Source organism: Mustela putorius, unplaced genomic scaffold (assembly GCF_011764305.1).
Source record: "Mustela putorius furo isolate JIRA1106 unplaced genomic scaffold, ASM1176430v1.1 tig00003854_pilon_pilon_pilon, whole genome shotgun sequence".
Taxonomy (NCBI): Eukaryota; Metazoa; Chordata; class Mammalia; order Carnivora; family Mustelidae; genus Mustela; species Mustela putorius.
In genome coordinates this window covers 10,296,258-10,319,630 of record NW_025422006.1, presented here as the reverse complement: position 1 = coordinate 10,319,630, position 23,373 = coordinate 10,296,258, and the positions used below count along the sequence as shown (strand labels likewise).

General features: G+C 39.8%; 1 protein-coding gene across 5 annotated transcripts in view; it reads right to left on the bottom strand.

Annotated features, from left to right (window-relative positions):
- The window catches only part of TMC1 (transmembrane channel like 1), a 352,389-nt gene that overhangs the window by 71,896 nt on the left and 257,120 nt on the right, over positions 1-23,373 (bottom strand). For all 5 annotated transcript variants that reach the window (XM_045065101.1, XM_045065103.1, XM_045065102.1 and 2 more), the window contains exons 9-11: positions 22,998-23,126; positions 6,037-6,127; positions 3,994-4,075 (exon numbers count right to left, since the gene is read on the bottom strand). In XM_045065101.1, the coding sequence (XP_044921036.1) occupies positions 3,994-4,075; positions 6,037-6,127; positions 22,998-23,126 (302 nt within the window). The remainder of the gene's footprint in view (positions 1-3,993; positions 4,076-6,036; positions 6,128-22,997; positions 23,127-23,373) is intronic.

Here is a 23,373-nt window from a genome sequence, read left to right as displayed (position 1 = left end):
ACAGCTTTATCAGCAAAATACGTAATACAATGTAGTTAATATGGTGTATCCTTGTAGGTAATCCTGGGGTTCTTAGCATGGCCTCTTCTTCACAAGGCCGACATGACAGTAAAATGCAACAGCAGCCCCACGTGAAGTAGAAGTTCACAGCACCCCTTTGTGGCAGGAATGACCAAATCTATTTTTGATGTGAAAAACAAAAACAAAAACAAAAACAAAAAACCACCTGGGGTCCTTAAGGAACTATCTAGTCCACACTCACAAAGGAATCCAGGCCTTACTGGAATCAAGATAGGATCAAGCATGAGTTTTAGACGTAAGCTCCCCTCTCCATTCCGCCAATTATTAGAGTTTTATGAAAACTCAGAGCAGGCTGGCAATTTGGGACTCTCTTAAAACCACACTTAAAAAAATACTTGTTTAGTATTATCTAGAGATTGAGCGGAGAATGAGGGCAAGTGGATTAGAAAGACTCTGGAATGGAACTTAGCTGCTCCTGTTTTAAACATGCCTCTGACCACAATCTGAAATTTCTTCATGACTTCATTGCTTCTACTTTCTGACCTGTCTTCCCCAGCCACATGCATATTAACGTAACTGGATGCAAGATCGAGCCTTGACTGTCCTTTTCTTCACTGCACGTCCAGTGCCTGGAAACAGGCCGAATAGTGGCAGGTTCTCCGTGAATATTTGCTCAATTAATCAGCCCAGCCAAGTTTATTCTGAAGATTAAATGAGGTATTACGTTAGATTATTCTGACTTTCAAAAGGAAATATAATAGTCTTTCTGAAACTTCTGTAGGATTAAATGGTCATTTCTGTAAGGGAAAAGTATTGGTGTTATTTTATAATATGAAATATGTATTTTATAAATAGGGTACATATTTAATCTACTTTTTTCTAAGAACTAGTGGAGAAGGTAAATTATGCAGGCCTCAGTCGCTGTAAGTCTCTTTTTCATTTAACCATTTTAATGATTTATCATTCAAAAGTATAAAGAACTTCATCTGCTTACATATAAATCTCAAGCTGATCTGATTGTAACTTATAAATCATAGAATGTTGGGTTGGAAATTGCCTTGCATAGGAACCAATTAAACCCCAAATTTGGGGGAAGCTCCAAATGCAGAAACAGAGGGCCCCAAGTATAAAAGGATTATCCATATTATAGAGCCAATCAGGGGCAAAAGGACCTCAACCTTTAGAAAACTGACGGCATGCCCCATTTCTTTCCCAATTTCCATTTACTTCAGTGTCAAAGACCATCACAGAGGCCTGCCTCCCCGTCCTCCGTAGGGTCCTTCCTAGGAGATGGCTGGTGCAACCCAATCAACCCGATGACTTGACTAACACTCATACTAAGCCTCTTAGAGAGGCTTCCCACTTGTCAACTACTACAATAGTCCAAAAGCATATGATGTACTGATGATTACCATTAAGATCATAATGCATTAAGCATCTTAGAGGAACTTAAGTACATAATTAAAGAAATAACTCATTCAAAATAAACACAGGAGAAAATGGGACACAATTCCCCAAATAAGATAATGATCAAGAAAATCTCTAACTGCTCATCCTGAGGCAGCAGGAAAAGTTTATAAAATCTTCCTTCAAGTAACAAACGAGTAAGCCCCATTGAGAAAAACCACAAGCTGTGGACTCAGACAGACTTCCTGACTTCTCAGCTCCTCTGGTAACTCATTCTGGGACCTTGATTTAACTGCGACTTGAAAACAGGAAGCATAAAGGGCACACTGCAGGCATGTTCGAGATTATATGAAGTGTCTGTGGGGTATCTAGGTGACACGTGAAGAGGGGTGGTTGTGGCCGTTGTTGGTGGAATAGAAAATAAGGATCAGTTCTTCACAGTGAGGCAAAGCGCTTTCTCCACAAAGGTGGAGAAATCAGGGGCACCTGGGTGGCTCAGTGGGTTAAGCCTCTGCCTTTGGCTCAGGTCATGATCTCAGGGTTCTGGGATCGAGCCCCATATCGGGCTCTCTGCTCAGCAGGGAGCCTGCTTCCTCCTCTCTCTCTCTCTCTCTCTCTCTCTGCCTGCCACTCTGCCTACTTGTGATCTCTATCTGTCAAATAAATAAATAAAATCTTTAAAAAAAAAAAAGGTGGAGAAATCAAGGCAACCTAATCAAACCCAACATTGCATATGGAAGAGAAAATAATCCGCATCTGCTGGAGTGATCCAGCTGACTGTTCCAAATTTCCTGGAGGAAGAGGGGAGGAAGGAAGATAACTAAAAGTATAACTGAATGGCTCTCGATCTGTCTTTCCCTCAGTAACACACACACGCTGGATGGTGGTCGTACTGTCACTCATTCCTGTGTGAGCTTCCTGGCAAGAAAAATAAGTCCATTGTTTCTATCCCACTCAAGATAAGCCACTGCAACACAGGTGGGCAGGACATTATTACTGAAACAAGCTAGACAGTGGACCTTCCAAATAAATAATCTGCAAATGTACATATTTTAACTCTCATTATTATAAATTTCTTAGGCTACATCTCATGACTATCAAGATTCAACTCTATCATCTCAAAGATGAACAGACCGAGGCCCAGATGACTGCCCAAGAGTTGAACAGCAAAGCAAAGAACCAAATCCAGAGTTCTTTCCATTGTATCAAGACCTTAATGTTCCAAATGGCTTTCTGTTCCTCAGTGCCTCTCAAGGTACCACATTTGAGCTGCACGCTTGGAACTTAAGGATTCCACGGTGTCTGTTCTTCCCTGGTGGGTCTAAATTCTTTTTCGCATTTCCCAGAATGGCAAACATTTGAAGGACATCTACTATTTAATTTTATTCAATGCATATTTATTCAAGTCAAGCAAATTTTCGGTCTGGTGATCCAGGAGTAAACCAAACCAAACCTCTGCTTTCGTAGTCTACCAGAAGAAGTAGACATAAAATAAAATGAAATGAAATTACATTTAAAAACTAAATTAAATACACAGTATTTTAGATAGCAAGTGTTACGGAGGAAAATAAAGCAATGACAGCACGCAACAGCAATCTGTGGGAGGAAGTGCAATTAATTAACTGATGTATTTTTAATTCATTGCCACCTGATAATGAGAGACAGAAGACGGAGGAGAGGCACTCCTAAAACGTGCCCAATCATGTCCGCGAAATATCCATCCACTGTGTTATCTCCCCACGGAGCCTCCATTTCAATTATGCAATGCCACATTTAACCAGCAGGAAAACCTGCCTCCTGATCTGAGAAGTCAGGGAGGAAAAATCAAATCTTAGTCAAAACCCTTAGAAACCAAAATATGGCAAGATCATGCTCAGAATTGTTTCAGATATTATCCCTTTTTCTTTATATTCTTTACTCTTCTTATATTCTTTTTATGTTTTATTTTTTCCTTTATAGGTTTAAAAAATTCTTTATTACATTTACAATATTTTAAAATTTTTACTTGCCTTATTCTAAGCCTAGAGCACTGTCCTAAATGGGCTTTCGATGGAGTATATTCTGTACCCTAGAAATACCATATCAAATGAAGGCACAATACGATGTTCACATAGCAAGTTCCTGGATGATGATTACTTATTCTACTTCAGATTTGAAAATGAGGCTTTAAGATTTCTTCATTCTTTTTAGATATTGTTCATTTTGATTACTGTCTCTCACAAGAATATGTATTTTCAATGCCATATTCATTGCCAATATAAAATCACTGCCTTCCTCATGATACATGACTCAGTGTCATCGGACACCAGACTGACTTCCCTGTACAGAAGAGAAAAGGTCAGAATGAGAATATTTGGGTCTAACATAAAAAAGGAGAGCAGAGTCTCCAATGCTGTGACTGGGAAGTGCTCGCAAATTTTCACAGTAAACAAACAAAATGTACAAAATGGTTATTTTTGTTTGTTTTCTTGTTTTTAACCTTCCGAATAGTATAGAAACTGAGAAAGGCATCTGGGAAGTTTATGAAACAACCTTCTCATCTAATGAGACCTCATGAGCACTTACTTTCAATCGCCTTGATTTTATTTTCCCAAGGCACGCAGGCAGCTTTGAAGTTTTCAAAATCACGAAGAAATTTTGCCCATTTCTGAAAAGAAAGCCAAATACAACAGTAAAACCCGGCCTCTTGTTTGCCAAGAGGTTTATCCTTCGCCCCCAACCCAAAATATCGCAAGACAATGAGCTTGGAAAGATTTCTCTGGTGCCACATAATGCTTTTTGTCAAAAGGGAAAACAGTAGGTTTTACTTGCCTCCCTGCTCCTCACTCACCCCCCACACCAATTCAATTAAAACAACTTTGATGCATCCCCTGTTTTATAGTCAATAGGCTGAGACAGATCTGTGTATTCTGCTCAAAAATAAGGGACTGAGTTCGCACCCGGTATTAGGCGATCAGCAAATTGTATGTATTTAATTAAATACTCATTCATTGCATGAAGAAATTGATGAAATATGAGTAAAACACAACTCCTGCCTTGAAGGGCTGCTGGATCTACTAGAGTAAGCTGAACATAAACAAGAGACTTCAACACAGGGGCGCCTGGGTGGCTCAGTGGGTTAAGCCACTGCCTGCAGCTCAGGTCATGATCTCAGGGTCCTGGGATCGAGTCCCGCATCAGGCTCTCTGCTCAGCAGGGAGCCTGCTTCCCTCTCTCTCTCTCTCTCTGCCTGCCTCTCCATCTACTTGTGATTTCTCTCTGTCAAATAAATAAAATCTTAAAAAAAAAAAAAAAATCTTTAAAAAAAAAAAAAAAAAAGAGACTTCAACACAGGATGGTAAGTGTTACAACATAGGACAATTTTCATTCTGGTACAAGTCGAGCGGCTGATTAAATGGAAAGGCAGAGTATCCCAGAAAGGGAGGAAGAAAAAGATTCACAGTTTTTATAAAAGACCTTCGTTCTATTTTATTCCACAATGCTGGGTCATCCATGGTCAAGAGGACCAAAGGACCACATGGAAGAATGGAAACGGGGTGCATAACTTCACGTAAGTGTGCATTATCCTGAGAGAACACGTGAGATGGACAGGCATGTAAGCCCCAAATAACAGTGTGAGACAAGTCTGAAGTTCAAAAGATTGCCCCAACTAGAGACAACCCAAATGCCCATCTACAAGAGAATGAACAAATTGTGGTGCCTTCATACGATGGAGGACAACACACTGATAAAAATGAACTAGAGTGGCCACAACATGAATGTATCTCATGAATATCATATTGCATCAAAGAAGGCAGAAACAAAAGTATAAATATTATATGATTTTATTCAGTTAAATGATAAGAACAGGCAAAATGAATCCCTGACATGTGTCATAAATCTTTCTATCTCTATTTCCTATTTAAGATATATGAATTTTATTCACAAAACCCCATTGTATGGAAATGCATTTAGCTTACAAGTGGGGTTACAATTGTAAAGGGAGATAATAATGCCTGCATACCTACTTTGCTTTGAGAATTAAATATGTGATAACTTAATTGAAGGATTCAGTTCAGTGCTTTGCATCTAGTATATACTAAATAAATGTTACTTTCTTCTCTATCTTTTCCAAGAATCTGTTTATATTGGTATATCACTGACTTTTTTTTCTCATGTTCTACTCAATTTGTAGTTGACGTTCCTTATAGAGAAGAGGTATATGGCCTAAAACTTGTAGACATTTGAGAAAGAAACTTTAACCCAGAACCCCTTCACTATCAGGGAATAAAAATCAAAGGGCACAGTCTTTGCCATTTAGGGGTGAGAAAAATCACACAGGTAAATCCTCTGCCATAAATCAATGTTTCTCAGCTTATTTTTCATTTTAACTCCTTTAAGTAGTATTTTGGGGCTTTTTTTGTTTATTTTCTGAATCACATCCTGCCCCAAATTTTATTACCATAGATATACTGTGTATTTACTTTACGTGTGTACATGTTTCATACATAGAAAATGTAACACATTTTCCCTCTTTATAACAGAACCAATTTTTCTCCCTCCTGGAATCAATATGGCTGCCATTGAGAATGCATGGGGTCAACTAAACTGAGCTGTGAAAACGCTTACCTTGGCCATCATCATCTTAAATGCAAACCACCGCTTTCCTTTCCCTTTCCCAAGGGCTCCTTCATTTTCACTCACAAATTTTTTTGCTTCCCTGAGAAAATAAAACAAAATAAGGGTAAAGGAGGGATAGTTGAGAATCATGGAAGAGAGATAATGGACATTTCATTTTATTAGGTTTGCAGCCTTATTTCTTCTAGAACCTTAGCACTTTAATTTAAGCTCTATTTCAAGCTCAGGGCTTGTAATAGATGTTTAAGCTTTTTAAATTCTGGCCAGGAAGAATAAGATATTTTAAGCTCATTTATTATTATTAATCAGCTGGAGTCATGAAAAAGCAAGGAATTTATGCTAAGTGTCAAAATAGAGAATGCTAGTTCTTTTCATTTCTACCACATATAAAATTGAATCCAAAGTTGACTTCAGATTCTGGCAGTCAGAATGTTTATTTTAAAACTCTTAAAAAAAAAAAAGTCAAAGAGTTTAGGACAAACTGACATAGAACACACTTTACAGACCTGGTGTTTAATCTCATAAAAACCAGTTATGATTTGAAACAGAGCAATCAGCAAGTGGGGTTGAGGGAAGAAGGGAAAGGAAAGGAATACTTTGAGCTTCACAATCCAAAAGAGCCTCAAAAATAAACCTTAACATTATTCCCAAATAGTTACACATTTATAGCAGTCACGTTAGTGTCTGTATGTGTGTGTAGAAAACCATGAACTCAGCAAAATGGTCAATGTTAAATGTACTGCAGTTTTGTAACTTTGGCCGATTTTGCTGTTGTTGTGTATTGGATATGAGAAAAGAATTTTATGAACAGAGGTGGCCCAGGATTGTCTTGACATTTTAGGGGCTGTAGAGGGCATCGTCCAGAAGAACCCAAATCTGGACTGCCTTTCCACAGTTGCAACGTTGTCAGCTGAATGGTCCCTGGAATGTGTGATTTTACAGAGTAAGACCCTTCAACATAGGACTATAAATAAGCTTATTAACATACAAAGTAAATTAGTGACAGTGCTAAACTCATGATTTTATAACGCCCAGTGATCAGAACCCAATACATACCTGCTGACTTAGCCAGTAACTCCACAATGGGGCCTCCTCACCCACCTGCGTCTCTGCCCCCACCCAGATGCTGCCATAAAAACACAAGGGCAATGGAGTAGATTCTCTTCAGTCATCAAACAGAACCCTTCAGTGAGTTACTTGATGGCAGGGACAGGATCTTGTCCTTCTGTATCCCCCACAGCACCGACCACTACTTTGAGCAGAAGAGGTGCTTAATAAACCTAAACCTTTTGGAAGTGGAGCCGAGAGGCGTACTTGAGATACACATAGAGAAGGGAGTATCCAATAATTGTATTTTCCACATTAACTAATGCTCTGAAGCAAAGTCCCTCCTAAACTTTGGGATTGTACCTTCTACATGAGTCTTCCCAGAAACTTAATAGGACAGGGATCCCTTGGGTGGGCTCAGTTGGTTGTGTCTGCCTTCGACTCAGGTCATGATTCCAGAGTCCCAGGACAGAGCCCAGCATCTAGCTCCCAGTTCGGAGGGGAGTCTGCTTCTCTAACCCTCACCTCTTTCATGTGCGTTCTCTCTCTCTCCCCCATCTCTCTTAAAAAAATATATAAATAAAATATTTTTTAAAATGAAAAAATGGGGAAAAAAAGAAGAGAAAAGAAAAGAAAGGAAAAGAAAAAAGAAGAAAAGAAAACTTACTAGACCCCTGGAAATGGGAAGGGTTACTAGACTGGCCCTGACATTTGACATCATCTCTGAGCTATGAAGATTAACTTGAAAATGGTTTCTAAAACATTCTACACATTCTAAAATGTTTAATGAAGCCATATCAAAAAATACAAACTGAGCTCTCGTGGCTGGGTTTCCCCATCCATGCAATGAAGAAAACATATCTCATTTAAGTATTAACAACATTTTCTAGAAATGATACGGCAGGAGTGAGCATGGCACCTACCTCACAGACATTTATACAATGTTGAACTAAACTCAACTTGACTCTAACTTGAATTCTAACCCGTCTTCTGTGATTTGTCTCTGTGACCTTGCCTGTCTTTTGACCCTCTCTGTACACACATTCAGGTTCCTGTTTCTCAGAAGAAACCATGCATGCCCAGCACTTACACACACAAGCACGATCTGCACAGTTTCCCTCAGTTACTTCATGGCCTTTAGCAGGTCAAGACTCCTCAACACACAAACTAGAGGGTGAGCGACGACGTCCCTGCTCGCCTAGTGGTAAAAAGAAGGGGAGATGGAAAGTGTGGAAGTGTTGGAGGGATTATTACACAGTGGATTTTCTTCTAACAGTTGGTTCAGAACTGAAAATCTGTTTTAACATGATTGACGCATTACAGAACAATTTAAGCATAATGTAAATTTTGTGTAAACAGTTGGCCGCCATTTTCTACCCATCTTTGTCAATGTGTCATTGATGATATTTCTGAGTATTATTCCTCTGGCCCCCGTTTTCTTATGAGCCCTGTGGTTTTCATTGCCTTATTTTGCACAGTGTGGTGGGTTTTAGGAACCCACACATGGTGTTATAATGAAACTGACCATAATTCCATTATTTGGCATCAAAAATGTTGAAATTCGTACAACCAAGTATACACGGGCGTCATCACATCACTCCATTCTAATAAACACATGTAAATAGAGAATCAAACATTCTTCCTAGTAGTAAAATCAAAATTTGTTTTTCAAATGTAAAGTGCCTACTTTATAGGCCTATCTGCTACTCTGGATATTTAGCAGATAATTTAAAAGATGCTCGGCTTGTTTTTTGAGAGTTACATCACTTTCTAGATGAGTGGCCAATTAGAAAACATGACTTCTCTCAAAAGCCATAAGTGTAAAGAAATAGCTATTCTACTTCATATTTCTGACAAGCGTTTTAATTTTGTGAACTGATGATTATATTATAGGATCATTAAACTAGCAAGATTTAAGAGAGAGAGGCAAGTCAGGGTTATAACCAAATTACAATCACCACAAAATTAATCATAAATTCATCTAATAATATCAAAACCTATTTACACGGCATTCATAAGGTTTTTGTCAGTTATTATAAATATGGCTTTCTTTTCCTTGCTATATTATAAATATAGCAATCTAAACAAGGTTTTATCATTTGTTTCTTCAACTGACAAGTTTTCCTGATGCTAGGCATACTTTCCTATTTCTCTCCCAAGTACTAACCCGCCCCACCCTCAACATACATATTCTGACATTGATTTTCAGATAAAAATCTGGACTTCGCTCAACTCCACGTAGTCTCAGGTAGAAATTTCTTCTCTGTCCTAATGCCTTACCCACCTCCTCAGTTCTCTAAACAACCTTCCCCAAGTTTTATACCAGAAAGATCCCTGAAGAATCATTCTAGCTCCTTCTGTTCCCCATTGCCCACTCTTGCCAAAGTAAGTACAGGACTCAACTCATCCAGAAGTCTAGGGGGGTGATGTTAAAACAAAGCCAGGGGTTACAGGGTGGGAAGAAAGTAATTTTTTTTTTTTTTTTTTTTTAGCAAGAACAGATTCTTGAACTTCCTTATAGGATGCTCTTGGGATATAAGTGATATATTTTGCAGCTTGCTGGCCTAGAAGAAGGGACATTGCACAGGAAGAAATTGGTGACTCAGTGACAGAACATCTCTTAACACTATTTTCCAGGCTAACCTTTGCGATGAGTTGCATGATTTCAGGAAACAAGAAAAACAATGACGAGAACAACAACAAAAACCTCGTGCCTCCTAATGCCATCCTCTCCAATAACAGATTTCTTAACCAGAAGACAACATCTTTCACTGTGCTATTAGGAATAAGATAAAAAAAGAAACTATCCAATATGGAAATGAGCACTGACTGATATTTATCACACAAACCTGCCCATTACAGACATCAGAATCCAAGAAAATAAAAGAACAGAACTTCTGAAAACTAAAAAGCAAGAAAACGTCTATGCTTTTCCTAAAGGTAATTCATCTTCCTACCCATTTTTAAGAATCTGGATAATTTAAGGGATTTTTTTTTTCACAAATAAAATGAATAAGATTTTGTGGATAAACTTTGAATATCCATTGGCTTCAAACTGTCCAAATGTCTGACTGAAAAATGTGTGTCACTCCCTTGAATTGCATTCAACAAAAGCTGCCTGCCAAGTCTGTAATCCAGTCTCCAGGTCTTGGAGCTCCAGCCAGCCCTGGTACAGTATGCACAGCTCCCTGTTCTGTAACCCCAGACCCAGGGATAAATAATTGAGTGAGATCTATTTAATGGCAATAATACCTGGCCTCATGATTCATTTATCAAGCCCTTGTGTTGGTAATTAGAATAATAAGGTTTCATGGGCTTTCGAGAGTGCTTTCACAGTTAGCTGAAAGAGCACACTTTGGCCTAACTTACAAAATAGATAATTTACCCACAACACATGATACAGCCCTGATGACACAGGGGAGTCAGGACACGCTATGCTGTCTTTGACACATTCTCATCCCAGGAAACATGTTCCTTCTTTGGGTTAGGTTAAACTGACTCTATTTTCCTCTTGCTTTCAGTTGGATAGTATGATTAGGCAACCAATGTATTGCTCAAGTAAACGAAAGACATTTCAAAACTGGTCTTGAAGGCAAATGTAATCAAGACTTGTACTCATGAGCCCTTCCTGATCAAAGGGATCAGAAGAGTGAGAAGCCTTTTCTTAGTAAACACTGTTGTTTAAAAAAAAAAAAAATTTTTTTTTTTTTTACTAATTTAAATGGACTCCAAGTCAGAACTCTTACTGTTCCTAAAATAGCACTGAGTAATTGGAAGGAAGTTGCAGAGGTTGGAAGCTACTTTCATGCACAGAGACTAGGAACAAGGACTATAGGCCTCTTAGATAATAGAACTCCATAATTAGACTGGTAGCATTATTTAAAATCATCCTAATACTGGAAGCGATGATTCAAAACACCTGTTTTTTGTTTTGAGTTTTGTTTTTTGTTTTTTGTTTTTTTTTAAAGGAGATGCTGGTGGCCGTAATGGTTGGAAGCTCAGTTGTGTCATCTATGAAATGGAGATACTAATCGCTCTGTCATGGGGTTATCCCGTGTTTTACGGGAAACAATGCATGCAGTACTTTAGTCATAACACATGTAACGTATCCATGGCAAACAGTAAGAGCACTATAAATAGGAACTGTTATTAATAGCAGTAGTACTAATAGTGCTGACTTCAATTTTTAAGCCTGAGTCTCCAAATTACAAAGCTGAGAAAAGACAAGGTATTTCCAGGCAAAACCGCTCAGGAAGCCAGCCCATTGCCCATCAGATGATGAGATGTGCAAAGAGTGGGAACTGTTCTTGGTAAACAAGTGGGAGAGAATTCAGACACACATTTGAGACCGAATGTGAGGACCCTGGTGTCCAGCTTCAGAAGACCAAGTTATGCCTCAGCCTGAGAGGGTGCAGGGGTGAATTCTAGCCTGAGACCTGCTCCAGCAGCGCTGTGCTGAGAGAGCGAGCCCAGGTCAGCTGGGGTGTCTCTGTTGTAAGAGGCAAAAAGGGATCTCTCTCCCCTAAATACAACTACGTTCTATTCAATTCTATGATCTGTGTCTCGTCAATGAGACATGGGTTTGAAGCTTGGCTCTGTCACACACTAGCTGTCTGCTCTTAGGAGAGTTAAAGGACGTATGGATCCCAACTAAGCGTTCTCACCTGTAAAATGTGACGGGCAGCTAACATATACTCAATACTTGCCACCTACTGGGCACTCCTGATGCCCCTCATCCCACAGAATCACCAAAAAGTCCAGCAAGGTAGCAACTATGGTTATCCCCATCTCGGAGATGAGAAACAGGACTAATGAAATCGGGGTCCAAGCTTTCCCCAAGAGAAAGTGTCCCAGCTTGGCTGGGATTCCAGCTCAGGGCTCCCAGTTTCCCCAGAATAACATCATTATCTATCTCCTGTGATTGGCACAAGGACACATAAAGGTAGGGAGGACATGGTACACTTCGGAGTGTGTTTATTCTTAGCAATGTGTTAAGTGCTTTGGAAGAAATAAAAGAAACGTGGATTCCTTTCTGAAGTTTAAACGCCATTAAGAAAAATGAGATATAGGCCCATAAAACTGTTATAACAGTGTTCGACAGCTTTAAAGTGGAAAGGGAGAGGACACTGGAGGCCTGAGAGCTTGTTGAAGATACAGATCAGAGAAGAATTGAACCGGGCATTGAAGAGCTGACAGAATTCAAGTGGGCAGAGAAAGGCATTCTAGGCATCAGTTTGTAGGAATTTTTCTAACAAAGGAGCTATTTCCACCATGGAGCACATGTACAAGCTCATATTCTTAGATAGACTCACATTCATCTCTTCACCAGGCCACTGACAGGGCTTGGCAGACAGACCATGCTGATTTTGCTTGCTTCACGTTCATTTGAATCAAACACATGCAATAAATTCTGAATACTGTAAACAGATGGATTTACAAGTCATTGCCTCAGAGTGAGAGAGGCCATTCTGCTTTGGAAGACTGGGTAAAAAGATTCTGCACGATATCCGTGTGTTCATGTTTCTACCCTATGCTAAACATCCCTTGGTACTAAGGAATATGTTTTCAAAATGCTGTGTTGTGATATTTAGGAGTACTAAAAATGAGCCTTAGTTTTCTGTTGGAAGAGGGTGTTCTGCCTTTTGATCCATGTGTGGGCAAGACATTTCAAAAGAAGGCAGTTCAGCGAGTTCTGCAAATTTTCAAGACTACCTAGTGAACTTGACTACTTGCCACATGGCAAACTTGGATCTGGAGGTCTGTCCTGAGCACTGGCAACAGAACTTAGGTGAGGTCACCAACAGAGCCTTCTATGCTCGTAAGGGAACTAGGCTTTCTACTCAGTTGACTTGAAGTCGTACTATTTCACGGTTTTCTTGCATAGCATCCTTCTAAGCTTTCCTAATGCTTGTGACCAAGCACTGGTCAAGAAACACTATAATAGTATATGCATAAAATGAAACATTAACTCATCCATAGAGTCATGTCTCTATGTAGATATCCCAGTATGTATGGGTATGTATATATGAAATAACATAGACATATATATACATAGACATATATATGTAAATTCATGCATGTATACTGTTAATGCATAATTAACATCTATTTGAAAGAAATGCACTTAAAATTTCTAATTTTCAAGACTGTAGATAGAAATTTTAGACACATATATAAAACTATTCCCCTTTCTTCCTCCCATTTTTCATGATATTCTAATATGATGTTCTCCAAACATTTACTGTAGTATATGCATTTTAATAAGGCTTAACCACTTTTATTCTATAGCAACAAGCTTATTTAAATCTCCTGAAGTAATACAAAACTTGCCATTCCTTGGTCATATACATAAAAATATCCTCAAAAATGCCTTCATGGGGCACTTGGGTGGCTCAGTTGGTTAAGCATCTACCTTCAGCTCAGGTCATGCTCTTGGGGCCCTGGAATCGAGCCCCATGAGGTTGGGGTCCCCATTCAGCAGGGAGCTTGCTTTTCCCTTTCCCTCTGCCCCTCCCCCCCATGTTTTCTTTCTCTAGCTAATAAATAAAAAAAAATATTTTTTTATAAATGCCTTCATTATTCTCTTATTATAAATCTGATAAGGTAAAGGGTTACTTTCGGATTTCATACCTTACTCAAGATCTGGATGACAATTCCCCTAAACAAAAAAGGCACATTTCTCAAATTATCAAATTAATTGTATTCTGTGCTTATCATGTACACATTTGCTTTCCTTTCACTGTTAATGTATTATGTCAAACATATTTAAAAGAATTTTCTAGATAATTGTAAATGGTAATTAGTGAATTTCTCTTCTTAATCACCTTTCAAAGATAACACATCTATGGATAGTCTAATAACAAGTTGTGAAAATTAGCTGTCACCAGTAGCTGACAATCTGAAGAATGCAAGTTCGGTAAATTGCTATTTATCAAAAATGGTTGGAGGGGAAGATATTCTGGCAACGTGGGAAAACTGATTCGGTGTATCTGAAGTTAAAAAGATGAGGGTAACCACATTTTATCTATCAAGAAGGAAACTTTAGAACTTTCTTTTGTCTCATTACTTTTTATTATTATCTTATGGTATACCACAAAAAAAAAAAAAAAAATCCCTGTTTAGGGGCGCCTGGGTGGCTCAGTGGGTTAAAGCCTCTGTCTTCGGCTCAGGTCATGATCTCAGGGTCCTGGGATCGAGTCCCCCATCGGGCTCTCTGCTCAGTGGGGAGCCTGCTTCCTCTTCTCTCTCTGCCTGCCTCTCTGACTACTTGTCATCTCTGTCTGTCAAATAAATAAATAAAATCTTTAAAAAAAATAAATCCCTGTTTATTTCAAGTTTGAGATTATTCAAATTCTGGATACGCAGATATTTGTGAAAGGTGCTGAGTAAGATTGATTGCCAAGAGTCTCGTGAGCAACCCTGGTTATTAGCATATTTTAGACCCATTTTCCAATGACCATTAATTATGCTTCCATCAAGCATCTGGGCAGAACCTCAGGCTGATTTAATGAGGGGTGCTTGGGATTTTGAGGATGGTATGAGAGGCATAAATGCCTTCACAACTCTCTAGAAGAGAGAGGAGCTAGAGCCCAATGGGCCACCTGAAAAGCCTGCAAAACCAAGTGAAGAACAGAACATCTCCAGGTAACTGGTAAAACAGTACACTGTAGATAGGAAAGATTCAATAAATCATGAAAAAGATAAAGAACTTTTGGTAAGCAAAAGTATATGTAACCCCAACGTTTCAGAGCTGACTTCCTTACAACTGAAAAAGTTTCAAGGGGGCGCCTGGGTGGCTCAGTGGGTTGGAGCCTCTGCCTTCAGCTCAGGTCATGATCTCAGGGTCCTGAGATCGAGCCCCGCATTGGGCTTTCTGCTCAGCAGGGAGCCTGCTTCCTCCTTTCTCTCTGCCTGCCTCTCTGCCTATTTGTGATCTGTCTGTCAAATAAATAAATAAAACCTATTTTTTAAAAAAAAGTTTCAAATCTCCAGAAAAAAATTTTTTTTTCTCAAGTGGTTCCTGTTGGCATCCTTTAAGGGAAAATTTCAAAATGTTATTCGAAAAACATTATTAAAATTACCCGTGGTGATTTTTCTAACCACTCACAATAGCACAGCAAATATTAACAGGCTAACTCCAAAAAAGAAAGAATTGTCAGAACATTGTTCTTGTTTACTAGAAAAGATTTGTTCTTATGCAATGAAAATGATAAGAGAAGCAATTGGTACAGATGAACTCAAATGTGCATGGTAAAGTCAGAAGAGATTTCAGATCCCAATCAAGGCTCGATTATTCTTTAATAAAAAAAATTTCCTCTTAAAAAAAAAATTCCTCTTTAAGATGAATTTTTAAAGGAAAAAAAAGAAGAAAAGAGGTAAACAAAGTCAGACTTTTTTTAAAATCAGGCTATTAAATATAGAGAACAAACTGGTGATTGCCAGAGGGGCAGGAGATGGGGGATGGGTGAAATAGATAAAGGTGGTTAATTGAAGATGGCATCGTCCGTCTCATCCCTCATGGTCATCATCATCATCATCATCATCAGTAACTCGTGATTTGGAAAAGAAGCTGGACTTCAGGATGTGAATCCAAACTGTATAGCTGATTTGTTAAGCGAAAGCTTGTACACTTTGTTAATTACTGGGTAAATACTGAAGGTCTTGAACATAGGAATGACCTGTTCAAAGTGGTACTTCAAAAGAACACACTGGTTATATGGCATGAACACTGTCTTTGGAGTAATATAGACGAGTTCTGCTATGTGAGTTTGCTGAATTATTTGAGACCGTTTCATTATGCTATGGTAATGGAGGAACTCATCAGTAGTATTAAGCATAAACAATAAGAATGCTTTGGGCTCATATTATGCAGGTGAAACTCACAGGCAGGGTAAATTTGGTGTGTCTGTGACTATGCAGGCACACAGAGCCCCATACTCAGGTGGCCCCAGTGCCTACTTTAATGCTCTGTCATTGGTGTCTTGAAATTCTTAATAATTGAAATTCTGAACTATTTTTTAACAAAGGGCCTTACATTTTCATTTTGCTCCAGATCCTGCAAATTATGTAGCAAGTTTGGCACACGGGATGTGTGAAGTATCACTAATAAATAAACCTGTAGCATGTGACACAATTAATAAGATGTGTTCCAATACAGATAGTAAGTTAGTAACCTGTAGTACATGCCAAAGAAAGACAGAAAACAGATGGAAAATATGATGAACAAATAAGAATATTGTAGTTAGAAGTGGATGGAAAGACCAATTTACGATCCTGTCACTTTAGGACTGATTATCAGTCACCATTAAACTGACTACCCATCAGCATCATCCAATGTTTCAGTTCTCCTCACGTGTGTTCTGCTCAAGAAAAGCAGCTACAACTTGTAGCATTTCAACAGGCTAATTGACAAGGTACTAATATACTCCAGTGTACCTGCTCTGTGTCATTCTTATAGAGCAAATGCCTATCACTGAGCTATCCTCTTCATTCTATGGGACCCTTCAGGATATCTGTCCTCTTGTTTTGTTTTTAAGAGGAAAGAGTGCACCTGCACCCTCAGAGGGTGCAGAGGGCAGAGAGAGGGAGAGAGAGAGAGAGGGAAAGAGATTAAGCAGATTCCACACTCAGCCCAGAGCCTGATGTGGGGCTTGACCTCATAACCGTGAAATCATGACCTGAGTCAAGATCCGGAGGTACCTCAGGCACCTCCCACTGAGCCACCCAGGCGCCTCAGGACCTCAGTCCTCTTAACCACACCATCAGTAGAATGTAGAATGAGCCTAAGATTCTCTCTCTCCCTCTCCTCTGTCCCTCCCCATCCCCACTCACACACACATGCTCTCTCAAATAAATAAACAGTAAGCTAAATTAAACTTAAATAAAAATGAAAAATTGGATATCAATGTTACATTTTGATCAACAAAATTCAGATATACTGATTTCCAATAGTCTCCATTCTTTGGATGAGAAAATCAGTATATGTAAGGTACCTATAAAGTGGTAAGGACTGAAAGCCACTGCTTTGGTTGAGTTCTTGGTTCAAATGGTTGAAGGGTGTGTTAGAAGGTGTGTACACATGATTAAAGGTCTTCTTGTGTGGAAGGTCTCATTCCTTCATAACGACAGATGAAGGAAAGGCCTTTGTGAAACAAAGGAGAAATCATGATTCTTACCTATAAAAAATCTCAAGCTCCAAGGAAACTTGAGAGGAATGGATGGGAGCCAGGGGGCTAGTTTTCCCAGATGGCTCTGGCAAAAGAAATCAACTCTGGTCTATTCTTACCGTCCTAGAAATACATTCGCTCCCCTGACTAAAAAAAAAAAAAAATACAATAAAATAAAAAACAAAACAAACAAAAAGAATGCTGGAGGGCGAAGGAAGATGATTACCTTAATGACTAGCTGACCATTAAAAGCACATGTTTAAATGTAAGTGAAATCCTAAGAATTCCTTTCTTGGCTTTACTGCATGTTCCATTAAAAAATCACCAGGCCAAGACAGCCAATGGACAACTCCCAGAAACATTGGGTCAAGGTGCCACAAAGATAAGAAATTAAAGCAGTTAGTATAATAGCTAAGTAACACAGTTGTTATCAAAATAAATAAATAAATTTAAGATGGCTCCTACCCAAGAGCCATCTCCATGCAAAAGTATCCTGGAGTACTCCCATTCTCGACTTTGCAGACTCATGAAATGTGAGAACTGCTCCCTCCCCAAAATCAGCTTCTTTAAATATCCATGTAAGTGAGGGCTTTTAATTATTTCTTATATAATAAGAAGCATTTTTTTTTCTTCAATCAGATGCTTTATACACAAGTCCATTGTGTAGAAGAAGGAAACTGTGACGTCTCTGCTCAAAGCTTGTGGTGTGGCCAGCACCACTCTTAAAACTCTGCCTCCCTTTCCCTGAAGGGAATTCACGGAACCACTGGAACTCTGAGGAGAGCAGTTTGAAAACTACCAGCCACAATTCAATCCTTTCCCTGTATAAATAAATACATGACGCTCAGAGAGGTGAGATTTGAGGTAGAGTTTAGTGTGGAGTCCATGTCTCTTAATTTTCAATCCCTCACCCACCCTACTGGAACAAAATAAAATGGTTGCTTGTTCAGGTTTACTCAGGGAGGTTTTAAATCTGCCACATAGAATGTTCTGCTCTAGTTCAGTTTGAGTTTCAGGAGGAGTAATAAGCAGACCTGTTATTTTCCATCCAGGTGTTTTCTATCACCTGTAGTGGCTGCTACCAGGTTAGCTCAGTGACAGACTACAGGGAGGAAAGATCTAGTCAACCAACTTCTGAGTGAAACCCATCAACAGTTTAAAAACAGATGAGGCCTAAAAATCCTCGCTGCTGGATATTTTTGTGGCTAGTTCCTAATAAAAAAGAGAAACTGACTTTCAAATAGTTGGAAAATAGACCACTATTTCCCTTCCCCTGTCTCATCGCCTCAACATATTCTCACCCATTCGAGAAACAGTTTATGGAGTAGGACATTCTGTTTAATGAGGTTTTCTGTTTCTCAGAATCAAAAGATGGTGGCCTTCAATCCTGACTTTCAAGGACTTTTTTTTTTAAGATTTTATTTATTTATTTGAGAGAGAGTGAAAGAGAGCATGAGACGGGAGAAGGTCGGAGGAAAAGCAGACTCCACATGAAGCTGGGAGCCTGATGCAGGACTCGGGGCGCCTGGGTGGTTCAATGGGTTAAGCCGCTGCCTTCGGCTCAGGTCGTGATCTCAGGGTCCTGGGATCGAGTCCTGCATCAGGCTCTCTGCTCAGCAGGGAGCCTGCTTCCCTCTCTCTCTCTCTGCCTGCCTCTCCATCTACTTGTGATTTCTGTCAAATAAATAAATTAAATCTTTAAAAAAAAAAAAAAAAGATGCAGGACTCAATCCCAGGACCCTGGGATCACGACCCACGCCAAAGGTAGTTGTTTAACCAACTGAGCCACCCAGGCACCCTATCAAGGACTTGTAAAGCAGAAAACAAAAGTATGCATATTGTAGTCCTGGCCAGATACACCTGCCCCTCCCTCTCCCTTCCCGAGATTATCACTCAACAGGTTTAAGCCACATGAATGTACAAAACTGCACTAACACACAGGAAAGCAGACAAAAAAACACAGTTCCACAGAGACAGTGAAAACGATGTGGCTTCTCTTCAGGCCAAAAAAACAAATGCTGCTGTCTTGAAAATGCTGAGCTCTACTTCCTGAGCCATGTTGGAGAGTTCTTCGGGATTAACAATCCATTTTTAGGGCTTCTTGCCTATGTATCAACTGCTTATTTTAACTGTCATTTGGCCTCAGCTCTGAAGATGCTCATGTTGCCAATTCTTTCAGAATGTGGGAACTACCCGAGCCCTGCCCCGTCTCCACCGCACCCTCCCCGCCGCCCCACAGCATCCTCTGCTATCATGCCCAATGCTTTCCTCTAAAAGACATCTCCAGAGCCTGACCCTCTGTTAAATCTGTGTTAGAAGTTTCACCAGTCTTTCAGAGTCCAGAGGCAGATGGATAGCCTTGGAACCTCAACACAGATCCAAGCCTGTGATGAAAGTATCTGCTCTAGTTATACTGAGCCCCTCGCCTTGCATTCCATTTACTTAGCGAGGACTGATGACTGGAGGTAAATTCTGGAAATAACATTACCCTCAGAAACCTTCTCTGGGAATTAGATGTCCCCAAAAGAGATAAAGGGTAGAAAAGAAAAAAAACCCAGAAACCCACAGAGGGAGGCAGCCGGGCCCTATAGAGCCAACAGTTCCATCACGGAGGCTGAAATCAAGGGAGTCAGGCCGACCGTGACCACCAGCTGCGCAGAGAACTGCAAAGCCACAAAGCAGGACCCATCTCTGGCCATGGAGAATGGTTCCAAGACAGTGAGCGTGACTGACAGGTGAGCAGGCATAGCTGAGTCTTCTCTGGGCCTGCATCTGTGCTTCTATTCTGCAAGCTGGCTTTGAATCTGACGTTCGGAATCACTGCCTTGGTAACGTGCCTAACTGACTCCCTAGCTGCATGGGTAGGAGGCAGCAGACTGGAAAGCATACAAGGCTTAACCAAGTAGCATGAGCAGGTGACACGAATTGTCTGAGAACTGGGCACACTGAAAAGTGAATGCCCTTTTTGTAGGGGCAACAACTGCCAAATCCCAGCCATTACTTCCCGTAAAAATTCCCCACTTGTCCAGCAGAAGCTGGATGTCTGGACTTTTTTTTTTTTTTTTCTTTAAATATAGGCTCCACACCCAGCATGGAGCGCAATGTGAGGCTTGAACTCATGACCCTGAGATCAAGACCTAAGCTGAGATCAAGAGTCAGATGCTAAACCAACTGAGCCACCCAAGGACTGCTGGATTTTTTTAATGTGAAATCTCCTACTTTCCAATGTTTGACAAGAAAGAAAAAATGTTACAAATATATATATATATATATATATATATATGGCCCCAAATGGTTAAAATGGTAAATTTTGTATTATATATGTGTATGAAAAGTGAAAAAATTATAAAAGGAAACAAAAACCATGTGGTCTGAATAAAAACCCAACATTCAGACCTAAGACCTGAACTGAGCTACAGACTCCCCATTTTCAGTCTCTGCCCTAACAACAGGGCTGGTATTCCCTCGCTGTCTTCCCAATCCCTCTGTCCCCCCCCCCTTCCAAATATGGGTTCATTTCTGGAACTCAGCTCAAGGCCCCAGGTCCTGGAATCTGCCACAGGATTACCCTGGGCACATTTGAAGACGTGAAAGTAGTTTGGCCCCAGATTCTGCCCAACTGTCAAGATGCTCTGTTCTTTGTTGGCAAGTCAAAATTGGTTGCCCATTCTAGACTGCTACCAATGGGTCACCATCCCCCAGGGCCCCCAAGGTTGTCCCTGGCTTGGTCTACTTCCACCCAGCCCAGACTGTCTCACACTCTCTCCATCAGGAGAGACGGAGAGTGTGACACTGGTCACACTGCAGGGGACCAGACATCATTGACTCTGTCCTGAGAGGAAATAATAATCACAACTTGGGCTTCCCGGCAATGGGTTATGCTCTGGCGCCGTGCGAAGTGTTTTATGTAAATTATCTCACTTTATGGTGCCAATAACCCTGTAAATTAGCATAATTTCATAAGGAATCTGAATGGCAGAGAGCTACACAACTCATTCAAATTTGCACAGCTATTAAATGGAAGGTCTGAGATTCAAACGGAACTCAGAAGCCCCTTCCTGCTCCACTGTCCTATATGGGAAAAGAGAGAGAAGGGAGAGTGGGGGGGTACTTCTGTGCAGGTGGAAAGGGAAGACCCACTCTTTGGCATTCTTACTAAATTTCACACCACGCTGAAAGTTCTCAGTATCGCCGCTTTCCAACTTGACAGCGTACCACATACAGTTACCTGTGGCTTCCAGTTTGGGGGCATTTTATGGCCAGTAATATTTCAAAATATATTTCGGAAGCAACATAAGGTGGTTGTCAAACTCATATTTTGCCAAGTAAGGGCACTTTTAACGCTAACATTTAGCATCACTACCACTTCATTGAATGAGCACTATTTTAACAGACACACACACACATACCCACACACATGCATATGCACACACGTGACTAGCTCCATGGAACCAGGCACCCTGCTTGGCTTTGCCTTCATTCATGGCTGTGTCCAATGCACATGGAGTTCCCAGCCTACAACCACGGTGTTCTAGAAGTTTGCTGGGAATAGCATTGTTTGGAACTTGGAAAACCGCACTCCATAAAACAAAATGATGCCATTAAAAATGATGGCTAGGTTCCCATTTCACAGGATAGATCTAGAATATCTTGTTTTATTTTAGATATGAGGTAACTGAGGCCCAGAAGCTTAACAATGTCCTTAAATAACATATACTCTTTTGCAAAACTAAGATTAGAAGGGAATTAACCTCATAGCTCCTTCAGTTCTTTTTTCATCACCAAAGACAATATTTAAAAAGATACCAAAGACACTATAATATTTAACATTATTAGTTAAATCAGCCAGTGGAGAGACAGCTTTGGAAATTCACCACCATTTACAAAAATGGTTCTGAAAAACCACCATCGGTAGCACAATGGGACGATATAAACGTGTTTATTGATTATCACAGACGCATTCCCTCGTAGTCATGCCTCACCTCCCGAACAACCTTGGCAAGGAAATACGAGTGTGATCCTCAGAAGTGATCAGAAGTGATTCTGCTCCCATCCCTCAGAAAGAATCATTTGTCTTTTCATACAGGAAGTTGTCAAATCCATGTGCCTCTGAGTGTGTTTGTACTCTCATCAACACCCAACGGAAGACTGAAATTGGGTCACTGACATGTCACCATGGAATAGCTATTAGCATAATCCTTAATTGGAATCCTGTGTACTGTTCTGTTGTATTAATATCCTCCCTGTGCTTTAAGGAGAGCCGTCACCTGATTGTATCATTTGAGGCCGGGACCCTGCAGAGAAACATGAATGTGCAAGCCACACAAACAGTAAAAGTCAAATATGTTATCTCTTCCAGAGAGATAGGAATCAACGTATGAAACTGAAGAAAGTCTCAGTTCAAGGAACAAAGGACAAAGAGTGACCAGAGGTTATAAGAATCTAAACAATGGATTTGTTCATTTTTTTTTTAAATATAATCATTAGCTCAGCCTCTCTAATGATGTTACATATATATGCATGTATGTACATATATATGACATGTTCACACATGACATGTAGTAGATATAATATGCTGTACATGTGTCTATGACCATGAACATTATATATAATAATGAGTATTCTATATATATGCTATATTGTATAAAGTACTAGGTATAAAATATAGGTAATACTCAAGAGGATTTAGGAGATCAGCAATCAGGGAAAGGTGTTGAATTATGAAAAGTGGCATCATACTTGAGAACTTCAATTTTCTTCTCCATTTTCCAAGGTTTGCATTTGACAGTAGCAATCATTTGTCTCTTCTCATCTAACTCTGCCTTCAATCTTTCCAATTCCTCTTCATCAATTTCTTCTTCTTCTTCCCTTTAAAAGGGGAAAAAAGAAAACGAAGTTTTGCTTAATTTCCAAACTTAAAAAGACTGCTATCAGATACTTAGTCAATGGGAATCCGCTCGGCTGTACATAGAGGGTGCTAAGATTCGAAAGTGTTAGAGCTTGTATCTGTGTGAACGCTGAGATAGTATTTCCAGAATTATTATAACTTTGAACAACAGTGTTTATATTCCGAAGTCCTGAAACTGTTTCACGTCCACAGCCTCAAAGTCTCAGG